General features: G+C 42.1%; 1 protein-coding gene across 1 annotated transcript in view; it reads right to left on the bottom strand.

The window, feature by feature from the left end:
- Window positions 1-7780, bottom strand: part of HABP4 (hyaluronan binding protein 4) — a 91192-nt gene extending 83412 nt beyond the window's left edge. The window contains exons 1-2 of the mRNA XM_007939861.1: window positions 7426-7780; window positions 1902-2049 (exon numbers count right to left, since the gene is read on the bottom strand). Coding sequence (XP_007938052.1) covers window positions 1902-2049; window positions 7426-7780 — 503 coding nt within the window. The remainder of the gene's footprint in view (window positions 1-1901; window positions 2050-7425) is intronic.
- Window positions 7781-10637: the final 2857 nt, after the last annotated feature.

The raw sequence follows: 10637 nt of genomic DNA, 5'->3' as shown, positions 1-10637 counted from the left end.
TTGCTATATGGAAAGTGAATTTGCTCTGTAAATCTTCACACAAATCACAATAAAAAAAAAGATCAAAAGGGCAGCATCTGAAAAGAGACAAAGTTCAAAAGGCAGGAAGGGATAGGAAAGAAGGACAAATGGAAATGAGAAACACAGGGAGAAGTGGGATGAATGACGTTACATTGTGGGGATTGCAATCAGTAGCATGAAACAAAACGTGTACAGATTTGTTGAACAGAAAAGTGATTTGTTCTGTAAACCTTCACTGAAATCATAATAAAAAGTTATCAAAAACAGAAGGAAAAAAAAAAAAAACTACATTGCTTGACTACTAAAAAAGAGTGACTGGGTTTATACAATTGAACTATTATTTCCTTATTTCTACAAAGTGAATCTCCAAAGTAACGGGAAAAAAAAAATACCCAAATGCCTCCCAAAATAACCTCTGATCTAGAAGGCATTTAGTGAGCAAGTAGACTGTGATCACTGTGCAGCACATTTCAAGCAGTTACCAAAAAAACAGAATTAAAGTTTTCTGTAACTGTCTCCTTCCAATGTGACGGTGGATTCCACATCTCAATGTTCTCAATATTTAACTTTTACGAGAACAGATTTGCAGAAGTTGCCACCTGCTTGGCCCTCTTAGACTGAGCTGTTCTCTAATAGCCTTCTATTTCTTTAATGGAGTATAGTTTTTACAGAGCCATGTTCTTGTTTAAAACTTGTATCAAGGATCCTAAATGGTCAGGGATTAGAAAACTAGGTGAATAATGGCTTACTTGACATTAACGATACACTATTCTGGCCTTAAAGGAGCTCTGGTGGCACAATGGTTAAGGCATTCAGCTGCTTACCCAAAAGTTCAGAAGTTCAAACCCACCAACCACTCCATGGGAGAAAAGATGAGGCAGTCTGCTTCTATAAGGATCTACAGGCTTGGAAATCCTATGGGGCAGTTTTCTTCTGTCTATAGGGCTGCTGTAAGTTGGTATTGACTCGATGGCAGTAGGATTTTTAATTTTTTTTTTATTCTGGCCTTCTGTAAACCTTTTTACTTTAACCATTCTCTATAGGACAGAGTAGAACTGCCCCACAGGGTTTCCAAGACTGTAAATATTTATGGAAACATACTGACTGCCTCATCTTTCTCCCACAGAGCAACTGGTAGGTTTGAACTGCAGACCTTTTGGTTAGCAGCTGAGCAGTTAACCACTGTACCACCAGAGCTCTTTTCCTTTTTACTTTATTTACCTCTATATGTGATACACTAGTTTCTGTTTCATCTAAACTCTGGGTTACGTAGGTTTAATAATTCAACAGGAACTTCAAGTGGCAATCTTATTAACATCAGGCATAAAACAAGTAATTGCTACCTGTTACAAGTGGGGCATAGCCAGCCTGCCCACTGCTACATCACTCAGGTGAAATATAAGACTGTATCAGCCAAAAGGTACGCTATCCAAAAAATGATGTTACATTACACCAGTTTTTCTCAAATTTCATCATGACAGCCTACTGACCTGACCATGGACAAGGAGGGATTTCAGTTTAAACCTATTACTAGTCTAAGTTAGTAATCCTAAATCAAAACCACAATTGTACCCTAGCCTAAAGTTAGAACTTCAAATGAAAATTTAACCAGCATGACACACTCCTGTAAACTTTTTACTAGAGTACTTTTCATAGTAACCAATACACAATTCATTTTTCATTGTAAAATTCTTTTCTGAATCAAAACCTAAGGTCATCTATGAGATAAATGGAAGGTCTTTTCCATGTCAAATAGGATTTGCCACTTGAATTGGTAAAACATTCCTAGGATTGGCACGAAAAACAGATTGCAAAGGCCAGTGGTTCTTTAAAGGCCCTCTGGTACCCCCACCGCTCCCCACAAGGTTTGTGGTACATACTTTTCATCTGTAAACTCTGTCTGCCTCTCGGTCTCATAGGGTCGGTATTCTCGGTAGGATCTCCGCTCTGTTCTATCCAGCGCTGCCTCTGTCCCGCGACCATCATTCCATCCTTGCTGCTCCCCTCTTCTAGAAGTTCGCTTCTGGCCTGCTAGCAGGAAATCAAAGGAGGGAGTTGGATCACAGGTCTGCAGAATGGCACATTGTTAAAAACTTTAAGGTACTTATAAATTTCACTTTTCTAGATGACGATGCCCCAGGAAAACCCATATAACTTGGAAAAGTACAGGAGAAGAAAGAAAGTTGCCAATAATCTGACTACAAAGTCAAACCCAGTGCCATCAAGTTGATTGCGACTCACAGCAGCCCTACAGGACAAAGAACTGCTCCAAAAGGTTGCCTCATCTTTTGGCTAGCAGCTGAGTGCTTTAACCACTTTCCATCAGGGCTCCTCACAGAGTCAACTACCGTTTAATAAAACCTTTAATAGTTACTAATGAATCACATGCTTGCTTTTATAGCCTACAAAGTATAACATAAATTATACAAGCTAACCTATAATTCTAGGCATTTTACAATGATTCTGTGACAGCTATGGATTTATTTTGCTAAATTTACTACATTTTCCAAAAGAAGCTTTACCAAAATCTGGCAGGTAAGCCACAGCTAGAAAATTAAATGATCAATATTATGTATTTCAGATTGTATTTTTAGAACTCCAATTGCATATAAACAGGAAGCAAGTGTAAATTTATATTCAGCTTCTCATGTTTTGTTTTTTTAACCCAGAGTTTGTCACTACATCTTTTTCTTTTGAAAACAGATTTTCCTGCTCTTTGATGAGATTTATACATTTGCAATCTATTCTCAAATATCAGCCAAACTGATAAGCCAGCTCACACAAGAGACAGTAAGTACTTGAAGAGAGGGCAGTAAGGGGCCAGCCCCAGTCAGGACAGAACAGGTATAGGGACACTAGCCTTTTCCTATCTTTCCACTCACTTTACTCCCCTCTAGCTTTCTTGCTTTAAAACTTTTAAGCAAAGTCTATGTTTGAAGCCATCTAATATTTGGTAAACATATTATGAACTTTGTCACTTCTTTCACCATCTTCTAATATTGTTCTTTTGTATCTTCTGGGTATACAGTTTAAAAAGGAGCTCTAGTAGCATAGTACCTAAGGCACTTGACTGCTAACCAGAAGGCTGGTGGTTCACACCTACCAGCCACTCCTCGGAAGGAAGGGTGGGCAATCTACTTCTGTAGTGATACTGTCTCAGAAACCAAAGGAGGGGTCGCTACGAGTTGGGTCTGACTCGACGGCATTAACAACAACAAACGGTTTAAAAGCTCTCCATCTCAAACATCACGTACCATTTTGATTTCAGTGGCTTCAGGTTTTGTTCTGTTTTGGGAAAAATTACTTTTTCCATTGGTTGCATGGCTATAAAAATATTCAATTTATTCAAATCATTGGATGTATTTTTAAACTACTGGATTCCTCTCCCACTGAGACAGATATACCTATGGGCCTTAAGGAATATATGTTTATACATATTTTTCTATTTCTCCACTTAATATTTTCTACCTAAATTTTATAAACTGAGCCCAGGTAAACACGAACATAGCTCCAATATCTTATCGGACTCATTGTCAAGCAGAAATCAAGTACGTGACATCACAAAAAAATAGGATTGTGCAATGTGTGACTCTATAGTTAACATATTTTTTCAGATGTGAAATATTAAAGTATTATTATTTTGAAATAAGTTGTATAACAGAACTAAGTTCACTCTCCTTTGGTTTTTAATGTCTCATAACCTAGCAATGTTTAGATATGATTTGCATTCTACAGTGAGGTCACAATTTGAGCTCGTTATTTATTTAGGATGTGGGAAAGATGTTATCATAAATGGAGCATGATGCTTTTATTGCAGAAGCATCAAGACAGAGACTGAAACCCTTGCCCAAGAGCATATGTAACGCCAGATCTGTTGGCACATACTTTAAAGAGATCAAAATTGGAAAAGGTGTTCAAAATAAAATGTAGAAAATGCCATTATGAAAATTATTTCATTAGGAAAGACATTATCTAACAAGTTGGAAATTATACTATACCATCATACAACAATCATTAGGAAATGTTAACTGTAATGATAATTTTCAATGCTTTTCCCTGAATGTAAAAAAAGTTGAATTCTAATACAACTTTAAATTTCTTTCTTACAACTGGTAGTTTTAAAACAATTTTAACATCTCCACTCACCAACAGAATGACTTAGGCTTATTCCACCTTCTTGCTGCTTCCTTCCAAGTTATTTTTAATTGCATCAATTTGGCATTCACTTTTTACAACTTAAAATATGACACTTACTGCATGCTCTATATCAAACCCTGTTTTAAAATTTAGGTATTCATTTGAAACCTGTTAAATAAGATTGGCCACTTACTAGGATAATTCTATCAATTTCCTGACAAACATTTCATTCTGCCTCTTAGACACAAAAGAAATGAAAAAAAAGGTCTATTTCCGCCCCCCCCCCCTCATACTTTAGTATTAAGGCCTCAAGACTGCGACTGAAGCTGGCTTGTTTTCTTTTGCTGGATCAGTGGCTCCAAGCGGATACTGCAAACACTGCATTTTCCTGGCCCTTCCCAATAAGCAGCTGGCACAACCAGTTCCATCACGATTCTCAGCCTAAGCCCATGTGAAGGGGCAGAATACAATGAAATTTACAGTGCGGTTCCTACAAAATAAAAATTGAGCTTTGGTTCAAAGACCATAGTTCTGAAAGGCTAGGAAAGCAGAGCTGAAACAGACGCTGGTGACTTGAAGAATGAATCTATTTAGCAAAGCACACACAGGGCTTGTGTGTACAGGCAAACCTCGTTTTACTGCACTTCGCAGACACTGGGGTGTTTTTTTTAAAAAAACAAATTGAAGGTTTGTGGCAACTCTGCATCAAGCAAGTCTATCAGCATCATTTTTCCAACAGCATGTGTGCACTTCATGTCAGTGTCACATTTTTGTAATTCTTTCAATACTTCAAACTTTTTCCATAATGCTATTGCACGCTTAATAGACTATCCTACCCCAAAACACATTGACATAGAGTCAATTCCAACTCATAATGACCCTATAGGACAGAGAACTGCCCCATAGCGTTTCCAAGGCTATAAATCTTTACAGAAGCAGACTACCTCATCTTTCTTGTACAGACCAGGTGGTGGGTTCAAACTGTTAATCTTTTGGTTAGCAGCCCAATGCTTTAACCCAATGCCACCACAGTTCTACACAGTAGTCTAATAGACTACATTATAGTGTAAATACTACTCATATGCACTGGGAAATAAAAAACTAAGGATTTTTTGTGACTCACATTATTGCCATATTTGCTTTATTGTGGTGGTCTGGAACTAAACCCACAGTATCTCCAAGGTAAGCCTGTATTGCTGGATAGATATTACAAACCTAAGTTTCTATGGGAAAATCCTCTAATTCCCACATTCTTTGGGGATTAATAAATGTTCCTAAACATTGCTGAACATGTTTAGACTTTGATTCCTTGATAGTAAGCATTCATTTATAATATTCTACCTAAATTAAAAATTGTAAGTTAGAAAAATATGATCCTTCCTATTATGAGTATAAAGCTTTAAGAGAATAACTCTCTAACACCCATTACAGATAAATTTAGTACAATAACTACATACATAAGAATTAATGAGCTCATGAAATAACACATAATCAAAAAGGTACTAAAATGACAAAATTTTCATTCTAACTACAAAATCAGCTACAGTTTCTAACAGATTACAATGTCAAGTGAAGGTAGCCATTTGCAACTATTCATGTAAATTAGGGAAAAAATTCTGTATAACTAGACAGAAGCTGTTGACACGAGGGAAAATAAGAAATTTTCATTTCATCATTTATGAATTGTTTAAGTTTTTATAATATCAATGTACATTTTAAATATTTTATTGCTGTATTAGTAATTATCACTAAACGTAGTTTCACACTACTCTAAAGAAAATATTTTCATTTGTCAGACAAACAACAAGGGAGACAAAAAGATTAGCCTAAGTTTTTAATTTACTGCTATATTTATCCTTAAGTAAATGCAATAAAAACAGAACATAACACAACATGTAAAAAACATCTCAAGTTTTGCTGTTTAAGTAAAGTCTTGAAGTTCCGGGCTGAGGTCTTGGATACAACAGCATTTTTCTGTCATTTTCAACACCTTTATTGTAGTGACTTTATTTTTTGATTCTCAAATGATATCGATGGACTGGGCTTTCCACAGGTAAAGGTAAATCATTACCTAGTTCCACAAGTCAAAGCCCCAATATTTAAAGCAGGGTGCAATCTTGTTGTTGTTGTTATGTGCAATCTTAGGGATAGCCAAGATGCACAATTTTTATCAAGCAATGAACAAACCAATAAACCAAGTTGAATACGTTGCCAAAAGATGGCTGGAGAGGTCAAATTACACATCTTAACAGCATTTTTTCTGCAAACCTTTGGACCTACCACTGCCTTATTTCAGGAAAACAGAGGAAACACTGGTGGAGTTTCGCTGATAATGCCACTATGTCAGTTGCAGGAGAGAAATTACCTCTGAAGTATACTCCCTGTATGTACACAGTAGTGCACCAAGCTTTGCACTGCCCCTTCTTGCTAAACAGGGAGTAGGGAACCTTGGATATTGTTGAAAAGGTTAAAAAGGATTTCCTTAGAGCAGCTTGAGTTAATTCCAAGTTACACATCCCGTCAACAACATTAGGAGATGCATTCAAAATCTATGTCTGCTCAAGACTGGAAGTTTGTATATGTATATGGATTAAAGGTACAAAGCTTGCAAGCAACTGGGGATCCCGTGGCCACCTCAACCAGACCTGACGTCACAGCCCAGCCCCACGCGGTCACCAGGCCTACCCTCCATCATAGAGGCCTGGCAGCCCTCACCCCGGCCTCCCAGCCATTCTTCACACATCTCAGTCTCTCACCACCACCTCCAGTGTGGGTGCTCTCTTCCCCACCCTCATCTAAGAGGGACTCCCCTCCCTCCCCATTACGCTTCTCTTTTTGCCTCCAGAGCCCAATCTTGCGGAGGCTGAGCTCGGTTCCTTGCTGACTGATTTGAGACCCCCTGCGTAGCAGCCCCACACACCGCCTCAGCAATATTCCTCAACTTTGTCCAACTTGATCTAAGGGCTCAGTTCCAGGGTTTCAAGACTCCTTACGTGCACCCCTCCCGCACAGAAGGGGCTGAGAAAGGCCAGAATGAGTGGGATCACCCAGCTCCACACCATGTTCCTCTTTCCTACCTTCCACTGCCACAAGGACCAACTCTCCCTAGAGCCCCCTCTCCTTTCTGGAACGTGGTTCCTGAGGCCCCAATTTCACTGTGGGGGTCGAGGGCAGCTTAAGAGGGTGACCTTCGTGACCCCATTCTCCTCCTCCGCCAGCCAGCCGCGCCCACCCGGGGGCGCCCAGGTGCCAGCAGGATGCGCGTACCGAGCGGTTGCTGGCTGCCCCCGGGGCTGTCCGGCTGCTGCGGGCCAGGGGCCGGGAGGCTCTTGCGCTCCTTCTGGGACTCCCTCCGGCCGCTGCCCGCGCCAGTTCTGTGGCCCGAGGCCCCAGCCGGGCTCTTGCCGCCACGGGTGCCAACCCCGGCTGCCGCCGCCGCCGCCTCGTCGCGTCTCTTGCGCTGCAGCTGCTGCTGGCGCCGGCGCTCGGCCTCGCGCAGGATGTCGAACGGGTCTGACTCGTCGTCCAGCAGGTGATGAAAGCGGTTGGCCACGACGCAGCCGAAACTCTCCTGCATCGCGGCGCCGGCAGCGGCCACGGGGCTCCCCAGAGCGCCCTTCATACCGCCGCGGCCACTGCGGGCCCGCAGCGGGCAGCCCACGCGAGCGAATCTCACCGAAGCCGGTAGCGAGGACCCATCCCACCCGCTGCCGCTGCCTCCCTCCCTGCCCTGCCCGGTCGCCTCCCGGCCCGGCGGCCACCCCCGCGCCGCCGCCGCCGCAGCCTGCCTAGACTCCGCCGGAGGGCCAATCAGCACACGCGGACACGCCCCCTTCCTAGCCGGCGCGCCTGGAAGCCCAATCACGGACCAGCTGCTGTCTCGTCATGCGACCTCTATGCCCCTCCCCCTCCGTCCTATTTAGGAAAGGCGGGGCCCAAGGGGCGGGGCTATTGGGAATTGTAGCGGGGGCTTGTGGTCCAGGCCGCTTGGAGAAGCCGTTAGGTTACGACTGTAATGTCTGCTCTCTCTGAACCTGGATCCACATTCGTTATTGGCAAGTCTTTTTCGAAGTTTGTATATCCATCTAGCCATTCAACAACTATTTATTGAGTACTTACTATGTGTCAGGCATTACGTTGTGTTGTTGTTATGTGCCCTCGAGTTGGTCTGGACTCATAGAGACCCCTATTTGGGTTTCCGAGGCACTATCACTATGGAAGTGCATTGCCCAACCTTCCTTCCGAGGAGTGGCTGGTGGGTTTGAACCGCCAGCATTCTGGTTAGCAGTCAAGTGCCTTAGGCACTATGCTACCAGAGCTCCTAAATCCAGGTCTTCGATGATCTTTTGGTCTGTAGACTGAGAAAAAGTGCCCCAAGGGAAGGTCCCGAGTTCTGAAGGCGCCTATAGCGAAGGAATCTGACCCAATTAGGAAGTCTGTGGAGGCCTTCCCTGGAAAGTGACGGTTAAGCTGAGGATGGCGAGGAGCAAAAGTTTTGGGATGGAATGGAGCACAACACATTCAAGCTCACCGAGATCCAGTGTAACCGGAAAGTAGAGTAGGGGGCAGATCAGCAGGGGCCTTATTTTCGTCTTTGTTCTATACCAGCAGGGGTAAGCAAGTTTTAAGCATGGCCAGACTTTTATTATGAAAAGGCTACTTCAACTGCATTGCAAAGGAATAGGTTGGGAGAGGTCAGAATAGGTGCGGGAGACCAAGCAGGAGATTATTACAGAAGTCCAGGGAAGAGCTGACGATGGTGAGTGACTAGGACTAGGATGGTGGCAATGGAGGTGAAGAGAGTGAGTAGATTTGGAGGTAAATCAACAGCACTTGGTGATGTCCTAGATACTGGGGATGAAAAATAAAGAGGAGGATACAGTGACTGCTCCTTTTCTGGCTTCAGCAGCTGGAATGGTGGTGCTGTAAAGAGCCCTGGAAAAGACCACTTTGATGTGAATCATGAGTTCGGTGTTGGACATGTTGAGGGGGTTTGGCTTTTGTTTTGTTTTTGAGAAATTCAGTTGAGGCTTGGTGCACAAGTGAGAACACTTGACTGGACTTCCTTCAGGGCACCTGTGAAGATACCCTTGGTTGCCTATCCTGCAGCCATTCCTCTCCTGTTGGTATTCTGTCAGGTATTAGGAGAAGTTGGGCCTCTTTCCAGCCTCTAACTTGATTAATCTTAAATCACACATTATAATTCTATTTCCTTGCAAGGCTTGTTATGTGAATCAGGCAGAACAGCCCTGAGAGGGGATTTCTGAGAGAGTTTTCTTGCTTCTAAAAAGGGAACAGATGAAGGGCTCTGCTTTCTTCCCCACTTATGTTCATTATGCCTTGAGTTGCTGTCCCTTATTGGACAGGAAGGAAGTGGCTGATACCCTGAGGATGGCAGAGCACAAGGACAGGAAAAACCATCCCTGATGTTGTTGAGCCGCTGCCTAAACCAACAGGGAACCTCCCTAAGACCAGCTGTCATTGAATCAACTCTGACATGTCAGAGTATAACTAAATTCTACAAGATTTTCAAGAAGCTTTGGTGGCGTAGTGACTGCTAACTAGAAGGCTGGTGGTTCAAACCCACCAACCTTGGAAGGAAGGTTGGGCAGTCTACTTCCATAGTGATACCGCCTCGGAAACCCAAGGAGGGGTCTCTATGAGTCGGATCTGACTTGATGGCAGCACTTTGCGTTTGTACAAGGTTTTCAATGTCTGATGTTTTTAGAAGCAGATCCCCAGGCCTTTCTTCCAAGGCACCTCTGGGTGGATTCAAACCTCCAATCTTTTGGTTAGCAGCCAGGTATGTTAACTATTTGCATCACCAAGGAACTCCCTGAGAACTTCCTTACCTTGGATTTATACAAGATGATAAATGCCATTATTGCTTAAGCAACTCTTACTTGTTGTTTTAGATGTTTCTCGTATCTGAAAGTATCCTGTCAGAGGATCTTCCTCAGATGCTTCATTACCAGCTTTTACTTTCCTTTCACAGCAAACAGAAGAGGAACCCTTATCCCAATTGCTGCCATGTCTGCGTTTTACTCACTTATTTAATTTTATGTCATTCCTGATGAGGGAAAGGATGATACCTGTTACATAGCAATTTGTATTCCCAGTGCTTAGCATTCAAAGCTGCAATAGTAGGTTCTCAAAACTATTTGTTGAATGACAGTGATGATTTTAAGATACTTGGTTGTCTGCTTCTTTGAGTCAGCACAGATTAATTACTTTTTACCCAAAACAATTGAAAACAGGTGTTTATAAAAAAATGTGTACAAAAATATTCAAAGCTTCATTATTCACAATAACCAAAGATAGAAACAAATCAAATGTCCATCAACAGATGTGTGGATAGACAAATTGGTGTATATTCATGTGATAGAATATTATTTGGCTGTAAAAATAAATGAAGTACTGATATATAACATGGATGAACTTGAAAACATGATAAGTAAGAAAAAAAAAAGACACAAAGG

The sequence above is a fragment of the Orycteropus afer genome, unplaced genomic scaffold (assembly GCF_000298275.1).
Source record: "Orycteropus afer afer isolate SDZICR_OR568_19922 unplaced genomic scaffold, OryAfe1.0 scaffold00005, whole genome shotgun sequence".
Lineage (NCBI taxonomy): Eukaryota > Metazoa > Chordata > Mammalia > Tubulidentata > Orycteropodidae > Orycteropus > Orycteropus afer.
Note: the sequence above shows the minus strand (reverse complement) of the source record. Positions and strands in the feature narration are given on the sequence as shown.